Raw genomic sequence first — 13,459 nt, forward strand, 5'->3', positions numbered from 1 at the left:
TAGTTCTTTTTCTAACATCTAACATCAAGGTGATGTTAAAAAGAAAGCCATGAGTAATTTACCATGTTTTCACTGGTGCATTTGAGGATTGGGGTTTTAAAAAACTGTGAGAGTTGGGGTGCCTGGGTGGCTCAGTCGGTTAAGCGTCCGACTTTGGCTCAGGTCACAATCTCACTGTCTGTGAGTTTGAGCCCCGCGTCGGGCTCTGTGCTGACAGCTCAGAGCCTGGAGGCTGTTTCAGATTCTGTGTCTCCCTCTCTCTCTGACCCTCCCCCATTCATGCTCTGTCTATCTCTGTCTCAAAAATAAATAAAAATTAAAAAAAAAAACTGTGAGAGTGAGTTTCTTATCAATGACCATAACTTGATAATTAGTGGGTGATGAAAATTTTAAGCCAAAACAAAGTTTTATAGTTTTCAATAATAAAGCAATATTTCCTTTTTAATATGATGAATAGTTAAATTGGTCTAAAATTTAAGACTTTAAGAATTTAAAATTCTTGTTTAAAAACACTTATTCACATGGAGATTAAATGGATAAGTTTGGTTCCTGGCAAAATTAATGAAAACAAATTAAGCCTAGATACATCTTAAATAAAATATTCAATGTCAACAGCAAAAAAAAAAAAAAAAATAGTAAAAGTGTACAAATGATTGAATAAAAGAAAGAAGATTGCTTTTAAAGAAACAAAAGATTTAGTGGTTTTCATTACTCTATAATGTTTAGTATTTAAAAAGAGTAGAATGAAGTTATGGAATATTGTGGAGAAAATTACCCAAGAATTCTATACTCTTTCAATGTTATTTTATTATTTAAAAATTTTTTTAATGTTTATTGTATTTGAGAGAGAGAGAGAGAGAGAGAGAGAGAGAGCACGAGTGGGGGAGGGGCAGAGAGAGAGGGAGACACAGAATCCCAAGCAGGCTCCAGGCTCTGAGCTGTCACCACAGAGCCCAACTCGTGGCTTGAACTCATGAACCGTGAGATCATGACCTGAGCTGAAGTCGGACACTTACCCGACTGAGCCACCCAGGCCTCTCTTTCAATGTTATTTTAATTGTATGATGACAATAGAAAAATAGTCTTATGTATTTGAGTTCTTAGAAAATATGCCAAAAGTTGCTCTGCATGAAAAATTTACTAGCCACCTGATTTTTGACTGGATCGTGTAAAATACAAGGGATGTTATTCATAAAAGAATTTTGTTTTTGTTTAAATTATTAAATTTAATAATAAATTTCTCTTTAAATTATTCAGAGGCTTGAGTGTCTCCCCTACTGTGGGAAGAAAACTCAGGTGGGTCCATGGCATTTCCAGCAACGTTTAGGTAAGAAAATGTTATATAGTCACTTTAAGCTTCAAAAGTCACTCTCAACTCAAAAGTTGGACGTCCGGGCTGATAATTCAGACCTGACTTAAACTCTCCTGTTGCTCAAGTCCACTGCAGACTGAAAGCATCCAGTTAGGGAAGGGATACATACTCTTTCCTCATCTCGTGCTTCTATTCGTTCTTATCCATTTTACTAATAATGGGCTCCAAACCCCTTCGGAGATGATGCACAAGAAAGGGAGGAGAGATAAGAAGAGCAGGAAAGTTCTTCTAGGAATCTAGCTTAGCCACCTTCTCATTTGGCAGATGTTTAAAGGACTGCAACCAATAAGCACAGAGAAATAAATTAAAATAACTATAGTTCAGTGGTTACAAAAATCAAATGCCTTAGTCAAAATTGTTTTAGAAGGATCTCTTTTATTATTTTTGTAAATAAACACAAGATTAACAACCCCAGATACGATTAATAAATTTGAGGAACGTGGGGGCCAATGGTAGGTAGGATAAACAAGGGATGAGTTTCCTATTTTCCTTGCTGTCCTACAGGACACACACTGGTCACCTATTCCACCATGTTGATTTCCCTGAACATGTGGGCCAGCTCACCATTTGCCGGACGGCAGTATGCTCTAACTGAGGTGAAACTTTTCAGGCAGCAGGTGACATTTTAAGTTTACTTACTAACTTGCCTTTTTTTCCTTTCTTAGGTCGCAGGTAGTCAAATAAAACTTTCCCACTTGTGTAAGGGATTCATAACATATCATGCACTGGTTGTAAGGACTCAAATTGATTTTTTGGTTGTGGGCTGAGAAAAGGACAGACTGCATAATTCGTTGGGTCTAATGCAAAATGAAAATGCAGGCCTCTTATTTAAAAAAAAAAAAAAAACAACTAAGAATTTCAAAGATGGTGACAATAAAGCATTAAACCAAATATGGCGCCCTTCCGGGTGAGGGGTTCTGTGCAAAGCCAGCCGTGGTTGGGGATTACCAGTTGCATTGCAACATGGCTCATGTTTCTGCATTTTTAGTTAGAGGCCAAAATGACCTCAACTTCTAAGTCATAATCATTTAAATACTGTTTATTGGTTGAAAACTTTTATCAGTAACCATGGACAAAACCCTGAAGACTAGATTGAGGTTTGCAGAACTGAATATAATAACCTTACAGCTTTGACAATATAAATTGTGGCTGTCAGAAATGAAGCATGGAAGTGTAGGAGGGAGATAGCTTAGAGATAACCTCATTTCATAAAGCACGTGGTGGAGCTAATGTAACGAATTCAATGGCAGAGACTTAGGTGCAAAAAAGTTTTAATATTCCAGCAGAAGAATTAAAAATTGATGAAAAGATCAAACATTGAAAAGAGGAAGGATTATGGGGCGCCTGGGTGGCTCAGTCGGTTAAGCATCCGACTTTGGCTCAGGTCATGATCTCACAGTTTGTGAGTTTGAGCTCTACATCAGGCACTGGGCTGACAGCTCAAAGCCTGGAGCCTGCTTCGGATTCTGTGTCTCCCTCCTTCTCTGCCCCTCCCCCACTCACGCTCTTTTTCTCCTCCAAAAATAAATAAACATTTAAAAGTGTTTTAAATAAAAAAAAAGAAAAGGATTAGTACAAATAAACAAAAACTTGCCTTTTATATCAGACAGTAAATAATTCCCTCTAAATGTGATAACAAATGATAAAAAGGAAGTTAGCTGGAGTTATGGGAATAACTGCCAAAAGATCTAAAAACAAATATAGTTAAAAGATGTGTGTTTGTAGGGGGGCCGGTCAGTCAGTTAGGTGCTGAACTTTGGCTCAGGTCCTGATCTCGTGGTTCACAGAGTTGGAGCCCTGCATTGGGCTTTCTGTCAGCACAGAGCCCACTTCAGATCATCTGTCCCCCTCTCTTTCTGCCCCTCTCCTGTTTGTGTGTGCATGCTTGTTCCCTCTCTCTCTCTCTCTCTCTCAAAAATAAATAAATATTAAAAAAAAAAAAAGATGTGTCTTTGTAAATGCACAAATGAAATTGTCAATCAAGGTCTTCTATACTTCTGACGTTTTTAAACACGTACCTTATGGTTTAATAAAAACATAATAAAAATTTATCTAATGAAAGTAAGTTAATCTGAAAGGAAGCTATGTCATAAATTTATTGAAGAAGATGGGTCTATGAAAACAGATCGCATGTATTCCTTTATTTTGGTTCCCAGCACCTGCTGCTCATAGGGGCAGTGTGGTTTAAAGACATATGGCTGATGAGTGACAAAAGTTTATTTAAATTACTTATGCAAAGGCATACTCTATTACTGATTTTTAAAAATCCAGTAATGTATACCTTGTAAAAGTAATCTAATGTAGAATGAGAAAGCTTAGAAACAAAAGCAGAAAAAGATACATCAGGATATGTAAGCATGAAAGAAATTTAGCCAAATCTTCAAGGAAAGATGGTGACATTGCCCTTCTCCTAAAATTGAAAAAAAAAAAAGGAAGTTAAAGTAATAGAGTGTTTTCTTTTTTGCTTACATGTAGGTTTTTTCTGTTACAATGATACTAGATTAAAATATTTAAAAAAGAATATCAAATATGCCATCAAAGCTAAAACCAAGAAATATTTTAACTTTTTATTGCAAACTTGAAGATGCTTTACAGATGCTTTCTGTATATAGGTTTGTTTCTAAGCTCTCCATTCTGTTTCACTGGTTTAGTTGTCTTTCTATGCATCGATCCTACATTGTTTTAATTACAATTTGCAGGGATATCTGGTAGGATAAGTTCCCCTTCTTCACAATCTTCTTTCCTTCTCATTCTTTTTACTTTTGTTTTCCAAAATTGATGTGCTCTTTACTCTGTGCAAGTTCTATGAAAAAAACGTTTGGATGGCATTGAATTTATAGATTAACTCAGGAAGTCTTGGCATCCTTACAATGCTGAATCTCTCTATCTATGAACAGAGCAAAACGTCCCACTTAATTGAAGTCCTTTGCCTTTGATCAAATCTTTACCATTATCTCCATAAGGATCTTAGTTATATCCTGAAAATAAATAAGAAAAACACAAACAACCCAATGAAAAATGGGCAGAGGCTATGAAGAAGCAATTAATATAAGTGGGAATCTTGTTGCCTGTAAACTTATGAGAAGACTCTCAACTTTGTTGGCAACCAGGAGTAATGCAAATGAAGTAAAAAAGATACCGTGTTGCACCATCTAATTGATAAACATTAAAGAGTTTGATACTATCAAGTGTTAGAAGTGATACTGAACCTTTCAACTCTATTGATGGATATATAAAATGGTATAACCACTGGTGAGTATAATCTAATCTAGTTAAAAGTGCTCATACATTGGTACCCAGTAATTCTAATTCTCTCTCTCAAGAAATTCCTGCACGATCTAAAAAATATTGTTATTATGAAAAAGTTTAGCAACTGTCTTTAGTAGAGGTAGTTTAAGTTTAACTAAGCTGTAGTTTAATTATATACTGGGAAGCTATTCAGCAGCTGATGTGAAAAAAATCAGCTCTCCACTCAAAAACATAATGTTGGGGCGCCTGTGTGGCTCAGTTAAGTGTCTGACTTTGGCTAGGGTCAAGATTTCACAGTTCATGGGTTCAAGCCCTGCATTGGGCTCTGTGCTAACAGTTAAGAGTCTGGAGCCCGCCTCAGATTCTGTCTCCCTCTCTCTCTGCCCCTACCCTGCTCTTACTCTGTCTCTCTCTCTCTCTTTCAAAAATAAACAAACATTTAAAAATAAATAAAAAAATCATAATGTTGACTAATAAAAACAGGTTGAAAAGTGAAATACCATTTATATAGTTTTTATGAACACAAAATAATAGTATATATACGGTCTATGGGTAAACATATGAGTTATAAAAGAAAGAAAATTTGCATGGGGATGACAAAAACCAACTTTAGGATAGTAGTTATTCTGGTGGATAAAGAAAGGAAAGAAAGGAGAAATGAGCTGGATTTTTTTTCTATAAAATTTTGTCTTGGAAAAAATAAAGCTAAAGAAAATATGGCAAAAATTATTATCTGTCAAATATGGGCAGTGATATATATATGTCTGTTATAATATTTTCACATTTTTTCTGTATGTTTGAATTATTTCATAATGTGTAACACATCTTAGATTTGGTGCTGATATAATACTAGATATTTAGATGTAGTAACACAGATTTTTAACCTAACCCCATTGTGCATATAAGTACAAAATACCTTTGAATTGTAAATAAGTATGAATATTTTCAAGAAAGCAGTTATGGTATAAATGAGGGCAAGATTGGGCTTCGATTTATTCAGAACTTTACCAATGTTTTTCCTCATTTTGGAATAACATTCATTATGGCAATGACCTTTGTGGCATTTGAATTACAATACAAAATACCTGTGTCGGTTCAAATTCGTAGCTGTTAGGTTCTACATATGGGTTCAAGCAAATCACTATTTCATTATGGCCTCCAGTATAGTCATTAACATATTGACTTTATACTGCATCATTATACTTTATTTATAGTATGTATAATAATCATAACTAGGTAGTGTTGATTATTAGAAAGTACTTTCATTTTGCCTGTAGAGGTTAGCAAGGCATTATATTTATTTTTAGAAGACTACATACGAAGGTGGATGTTATTGTCAGCATTTCCTTGAAGAATTGGGAAGGATGTCATAAAGGGTTGAGACGTGCTGGCCTGGTCTTGTCCTTCACCTCACCTCGGATCTCCCCACTCACACACAGGCTTTTTGAGAAATTAAATCCATTAGAACAGAAGGAAGTCAGGGGCTGGCTTGGGGATATGGTGGGCGATGTGGATTCCCTGAGTCTGGGAAGATAGACAAGTGAGTTTCTGCAGTGCAGTGACAGAGACTTGCTTTCTGCTCTCACTCTTATGCAGCTCTTGAAGTAACAGAAATTGGGGGGAATGTGGATGCTTTGGAGAGGATGCTTCTGACGGCCGTTATAGCCTGTAGGGAGAAGCAAAGTCCAGCAGAGGGAGCCACCATGATGACTAAGCACTGATGATTGGGCAATATAACAAAAGGGCACTGAGAGGCAATTTAAATTTATTTGGGGAAAAAAAAAAAAAGAAGAAAATGTGATGAAATTGATGAAATTGATTCTATTCGTTGGAGAGTAATGAAAGAAAACTTTCACATGCTATGGGAGAACAGAAAAAAAATTTAGTATTGACTGGCACTATGTCCCTCTGTAATCCTGGCTTCAGCATTATCTTTTTCCCTAGGGCCATCCTTGGTCATTTTTGTGGCCAGCAATCACTCTTTCTGTTCAAATTCTTATTCTATCTCCTCTCTTCATCCCATTCTTAGTGTACACAAATATCTGTCTTTTTTGCCCACAGACAGAATCTGAAAAGTTCTTGTTCTTTATCAAGCAGTAATAATTAAAATTTGTGTCTATCTCTTTTGCTACCATTCCAGAGTACTTCTTTTTTTTTTTTTTTAATTTTTTTTTTCAACGTTTTTTATTTATTTTTGGGACAGAGAGAGACAGAGCATGAACGGGGGAGGGGCAGAGAGAGTGGGAGACACAGACTCGGAAACAGGCTCCAGGCTCCGAGCCATCAGCCCAGAGCCTGACGCGGGGCTCGAACTCACGACGGCGAGATCGTGACCTGGCTGAAGTCGGACGCTTAACCGACTGCGCCACCCAGGCGCCCCGATTCCAGAGTACTTCTGAAGATCATCTTGCATAAATTAAAAGGTTCTTGAAAGGCCTTCTCTCATTAAAAGTTACTTTACTCCAGAAACAATTTACCCCAGGATGAAATAATTTATCCACTAGAATGAAAATTGCTACAAATTTTTGGGAAGTGTAATTTACAGAGTGTAAAAGAAAACCATTTGGAGGGGTGCCTGGGTGGCTCAGTCGGTTAGGCCTCTGACTTTGGCTCGGGTCATGATCTCGTAGTGTGTGAGTTTGAGCCCCGTGTTGGGCTCTGTGCTGACAGCTCAGAGCCTGGAGCCTGCTTCAGATTCTGTGTCTCCCTCTCTCTCTGCCCCTCCACTGTTAGCACTCGGTCTCTCTTTGTCTCTTGAAAATAAACATTAAAAATTGTTGAAAAAAAAGAAAACCATTTGGAGAAATAGACCAGATTTCTGTATGAAGAGGGTCTATATTTTAAGAATGTCAATTCTTCCTAAATTGTTGTCTACACCAAAATAAGTTTCAGATGAATCAAATGTTAAATATTTTAAAAATCTATAAAAAGCTATAAAAAATTATAATTAATCTGGATAGCAATGCTACCTCTGAGAGGTACAACACATTCTAATATTTAAAAAAAGAAAGTTAACATCATTGTGTTTAATAAAAAGCAAAAAAGTCGGTTACAAAATTTATAGCGATTATGATAATGTAGGCCTACATCTTAATTTAATGACGGAGTCCTATAAATGTAAACAAAGCAGAAAGTATTTAATGTATAAAAGAACAAAACTCTGGACAATTAACTAAAGAAGAAATACCACTAGTTGATAATTACAAAAAAAGTGTTCACACTCTAATAATCAAATGCATTTAGATTTAAAAAAATGTTTTAATGTTTATTATTTTTGAAAGAGAGACAGAGCATGAGCAGTGGAGGAACAGAGAGAGAGGAAGACACAGAATCTGAAGCAGGCTCCAAGCTCTGAGCTGTCAGCACAGAACCCAAAACAGGGCTTGAACTCATGAACCTCGAGATGATGAAGAGGTCAGACACTTAACGAATGGAGCCATCCAGGCACCCCTAGATTTTTTGTAAAGAAGATCATTTTTACTTACAATCTAACAAAAAAAATTAAAATTATATAACAACATACTGATGAGTGAAATATCACTGCTATACATCAATGAGTTATATAACTTTTAACAATTATTCATAAAAGTCTTTAAAACAGTTCACACATTTCAGCTTAATGATTCTATGTGTGTGTGTGTGTGGGAGGGAATTTATGCCAAAGAAATAATCCTAAAATTTTCATACAAATTTATTACTTGTAGCATTAATTATAAGATCAAAATTTTGGAAAAAATCTTCTTATCCAACAGTTGGGTAAACTCACTGCATGGAGTTATGTAGTTACTGTTATGTAGTTATTTTTAAATGACATTTAAAGTAATCCTATAACAACATGGAAATGCTTAGAAGAGTAAACAAAAGGCAGTATTGGTCAATAAAAATATTTAAATTTGTCTAAATTAATTGTTAATTAGGGAAACAAACATTTAAACCCAATGACATATTACTATGTACCCAGCAGATTGGCTAAAATTAAAGAGACCAAAAATACCAAACATGCATGAGAATATGGCATAAGAACCCTCACGCATGGCTTATGAAAGCATAAACTGGACCTGCCTAACACTATCTAATGAAGTTGAAGATATGCATACCCAATGATCATATAATTCCATTCATAGGTATGGAACCCAGGGAAAATCCTACCCATGAGCACCAGGGTACAAGAATGTACAAGAATGCTCACAGCGGCAGTAATGGCAATAGCCTGAAACTAGAAATTTCCAATACCCAGTAGGATGGATAAATTGTGAATTTCTTGCGCAGTGAGACAGAACACAATAAAATGAACAAAAGACAGCTAAACATGACAACATAGCTTATTTTCACAAACATAATGTTGAATGAAAGAAGCAAGTCATAGAAGAATATGTGTTTATTATTTCATCTATATAAAGTTCAAAAAAATGAAACTATCTTGTTTAGAGATATATAAAAAGATAGCAAAACTCTAAAGAAACGCATATTAGGTTCCTCTGGCAATGGGAAAGACAGCAGGAAAGTGGAGGTCTTCTCTGGCTCTGGGAGGTGTTTCATTTCTTGACTGGAATATGACTCTGTGGGTGATGGCTTTACAATATTTTAAAAAACTATACATACATATCTTTATATATTATGTAATGCATGTTTTATGTTACGGGTTGAATCTTAGCCCCACTTCCCCAAAAGAAGATAAAGTAAAACCTTGGATTGTAAGTAACTTGTTCTGTGAGTGTTCTGCAAGATGAGCAAACATTTCTAATAAATTTTAACTTGATAAACGAGTGATGTCTTGTAATATGAGTAGTACATGACGCCTAACATCACATGATCACAACCAAGCCAATGGTTCTTGAAATTTACTTTGATACATGACTGCTTTGGATTACAAGCATGTTTCTGGAACCAGTTATGCTTGCAAACCAAGGTTTCACTGTATGTTGAAGTGCTAATCCCCAGTACTTCAGCATGTGATCTTGTTTGGAAATAGGGTTGTTGCAGATGTAATTAGCTGAGTAGGAGCAGGATGTGCCCCTACCACAGTATGACTGGCGTCCTTATAAGAAGATAGCCATGTGAAAACACAGACACAGACACAAGGCCATGGGAAGATGAAGACAGACGTTGGAGTGATACACCTATAAACAAAGAACACCAAGGATTGCCAGCCATCCCCAGAAGCTAGGAGAGGCACGACCCAGAGTCTCCCTTAAAGCCCTCACGAGGAACCAACCTTGCCGACACCTTAATTTCAGATTTCCCGTCTCAAGAACTGTGAATAAATTTCCATTGTTTTAAGCAACCTAGTTTGTGGCACTTTGTTATTACGGCAGTGCTAGGCAACTAACACATTGTATTTGCTTTCTTTCTTCTTTTTTTTAATGTGTATTTATTTATTTTTGAAAGAAAGAGAGAGAGAGAGGACAAGCGGGGAAGGGGCAGAGAGAGAGAGGAAGACACAGAAACTGAAGCAGGTTCCAGGCTCCCAGCTGTCAGTGCAGAACCCACCGCAAGGCTCCAACTCACGAACCATGAGATCATTACCTGAGCTGAAGTCGGACGCTCAGTCTACTGAGCCGCGCAAGGGCCCCTACATTGTATTTTTACATTAAGAATATTTTTTAAAAGGTTCCAAGAATTTATATTTATGGTGTCTAATTTCTTGAATAAATCACAAAATCTAAAATAAAAAAGAAATCATCCTACTTTATATATTCTCTGGAAAAGTTACACTCAAAGATACAATTCGAATATAAAAATAAAGATCGCCTATTCAGAAAAGAAAACTATGCAGCACATCTAGTTGTACCAACAGGTCAAGGATCAATTGTAAATGTCCAAGTACATTAAAAAATAAAGGATGTGGTTTGTTCCAAGTTGGCCTGTAAAAATTTCATTCTGACCCTTTGATTCCTTTCCTTACTGGAAATTCTCCAGTGTCTGAAGTGACCCCACATTTGGCTTTTGGGAAGACATTCTTATTCATTCCATTTCCCTACAGAGCAAAGAAGGGCTGACCTGGAAAGACACCTGACCCAGAATTTCTCAGGGGTGGAATACTGATGAACGCAGATGACTCTGTAAGAGACCGTCTTTGGTTAGAATTCTGCTTTCTGCAAGTTGGGAGTACAGGCAGCCTCGGAGTTTATAGAACAATGTGCTTTCAGAAACCTCACCGGGGGGTTGATTTTGTATGGGATACTGAGCATGTTTGTGGGAGTATTGCCTTTCTCAAGCAGTTTCCATGTGACCAGAGAGGATGCCATAAAAAAGGGCATAAAGGAGCAATCCATGAAAAACCAATTTTTAAAAAATTAACAAAATGCAATGTGATTTCTCCACTACTTTCAAGTTTTCAAATACCAAAAGAGAGCAATGCACAGAAAAGACTTCTAGAAAAATGAGGTAGAATAGTACAGTAGTAAGAGATTTCAGAGCCAGGCTGTCTGCTTTCAAACCTCCGTTCTACTGCTTCTTAGCTTGAGGGAATTATTAGCCTCTCTAAATACAAATTTCTTCATCTGTAAAAATAGGATAAAAATTGCCCCTATTGTAAAGGGTTGCTAAAAAGATTCGATAAGGCACTATATGGAAAACATTTAGCTCAGAATGCTGCACATGGTAAGTACATAGTAAATCTTAGCTGCTGAAATAATAATAATAATAGTAGTAATCGTAATAATAATACCTTTCCAGATTTGTACTTGAAGTAGCTATAAAAATTTCCAGTAGAATTGATTATAGAGTAGGCCCCCAGGGGTCATCGCGTTCACTCCATTAAATTAGGCAAGGAAGAAAATTTCAGGCTCTTAAGTTGACCATTTTAGTACTTAACATTCTCTATCAGAAAAATAAAATTCACCTCACTTTCCTGGTGTGTTGGATAAGTGGGTTTGGTTAAATAATTTCTGTGGGACGTTCCAAATACTACAAATTTGTATTTGTAACAGCCATTATCAACCATAAATCAAATATGTCTTGAAGTCACTGTCTTTCTTTCAATGAGTATTTCTATTATACTGGCTTCTACCCCTTTCCAAGCAAAATATGACCTTTTAGGCTAGTTTGGTGGTCAGTGTTTGTGCTTTTTGTTTTTCTCCAGTGTACCCCAAGGGGGCCTTGCACTTGAGTGGCTCTGGTACCTGCTGTTTTCAGTCAGAGCTGGGCAAGTTCCACAACACTAAAGTTTGCTTGGACCAAACTTTCAGGTTTCCCAGCTTTGAAAAAGAAGAACAGGATTTTGTGAAATATGCAAAGAAATTGATGATTTTTAAAACCAACTGTCTGAGCTTCAAAGGTTGCAATATAAACTTTCTTTTCAATGATATTTGCTACCTTATCGATAAAAGCTATTTAGTTATAGGAATCACTTTGTATTTCCCCATCCATCTGGGGGTAAGAATTACCCCCAGCTTTTCTGCGGACATCCTCCCTTCTCTCCCTACCCCTACCCAACCCCGGTACATTTGCTGATTGTCCAGAAGATGGCACTGTTGTTTCAAACGCCTGGTTTCCCAGGAGACCAAGTTACCCTGGAAAGAACTGATCCCGTAAGGCAATCAGAGGTTGAAAGGGAGGCGGTGAGAAAAGTCTCTTGAACTTGGGAAATAATGGCAAAATATGTTTGCGAAATTGTCTTCCTCAATCTCCCTTTCTAGGGGCCAACGTGAACATGAAGACGAACAACCAGGATGAGGAGACGCCCTTGCACACAGCTGCCCACTTCGGCCTCCCTGAGCTGGTGGCCTTCTACGTGGAGCACGGTGCCGTCGTGGACAGTGTGAACGCCCACATGGAGACCCCGCTGGCTATCGCCACCTACTGGGCCCTCCGCTTTAAAGAGCAGGAGTACAGCAGGGACCACCACCTCATCTGCCGCATGCTGCTGGACTACAAAGCTGAGGTCAACGCCAGGGATGACGACTTCAAATCTCCCCTGCACAAGGCAGCCTGGAACTGTGACCACGTGCTCATGCACATGATGCTGGAGGCTGGTGCGGAAGCCAATCTCATGGATATCAATGGCTGTGCTGCCATTCAGTATGTGCTGAAGGTCACCTCTGTGCGCCCAGCTGCCCAGCCTGAGATCTGCTACCAACTGCTGTTGAACCATGGGGCTGCTCGAATATACCCTCCACAGTTCCACAAGGTGAGGTTATGTCTAAAGATGCCAAGTATAGAACAGGGTAGTCAGCAGGGTTCCCAGAGACTTCAAGGATGGCTTGGTCTCAACTCTTCTGGTGACTCAAGCTTATTTGAGGCTTGAATCTCTGGGCTAATTCCAACTGTCCTCACATTTGCACACACAACCCTGGCTACTTTGTCGTGGTCCAAGTTTGTTTGAAATCTGGGGCTGAGAGCTAAGAATGAGAACGAGAGTGGCAGATAATTTTCCATGTCTTGGGTGAGCACCAGTGAATTGGGAGCAGCTTCTGCCAGGACTGAATTGAGAGAGATAAGAAGGTCACTTTAAGGCTACTGGAGAGGTCAGTAGTGTTACACAGGCAAATACTCGCCGTCTTTTAAGCAGAATATATTTTAAATTACACATGGAATTGTTCCTGCTTTAAATTTTTATCTCTGCATTGTCTCCAGTAACTCATCCATTCTAGAGAAACCAAGCTATTCATGCCAGGAATAAAGAAGCATAGACTTTGGGGTCAAGCAAACTGAGGTCTTGCCACTTACCTAAGAATTTGACTCTGAATACATTACTAAACCTCCTGAGCTTCAAATGCCTCCCCTGTGAAATGGGTACACTCTGCCCTTATGGCTTGGCAAGAATATGCAGAGTCGGTCCTACATTTGAAGGCAATTAATCTTACTGGTAGCACACAGGTATTTTCAGAGCCCAGG

General features: G+C 37.8%; 1 protein-coding gene across 1 annotated transcript in view; it reads left to right on the forward strand.

The window, feature by feature from the left end:
• ASB4 (ankyrin repeat and SOCS box containing 4) overlaps positions 1 to 13,459 on the forward strand; it is a 76,542-nt gene that overhangs the window by 50,919 nt on the left and 12,164 nt on the right. The window contains exon 6 of the mRNA XM_042977210.1: positions 12,262 to 12,752. Coding sequence (XP_042833144.1) covers positions 12,262 to 12,752 — 491 coding nt within the window. The remainder of the gene's footprint in view (positions 1 to 12,261; positions 12,753 to 13,459) is intronic.

The sequence above is a fragment of the Panthera tigris genome, chromosome A2 (assembly GCF_018350195.1).
Source record: "Panthera tigris isolate Pti1 chromosome A2, P.tigris_Pti1_mat1.1, whole genome shotgun sequence".
In the NCBI taxonomy this organism is placed as follows: domain Eukaryota; kingdom Metazoa; phylum Chordata; class Mammalia; order Carnivora; family Felidae; genus Panthera; species Panthera tigris.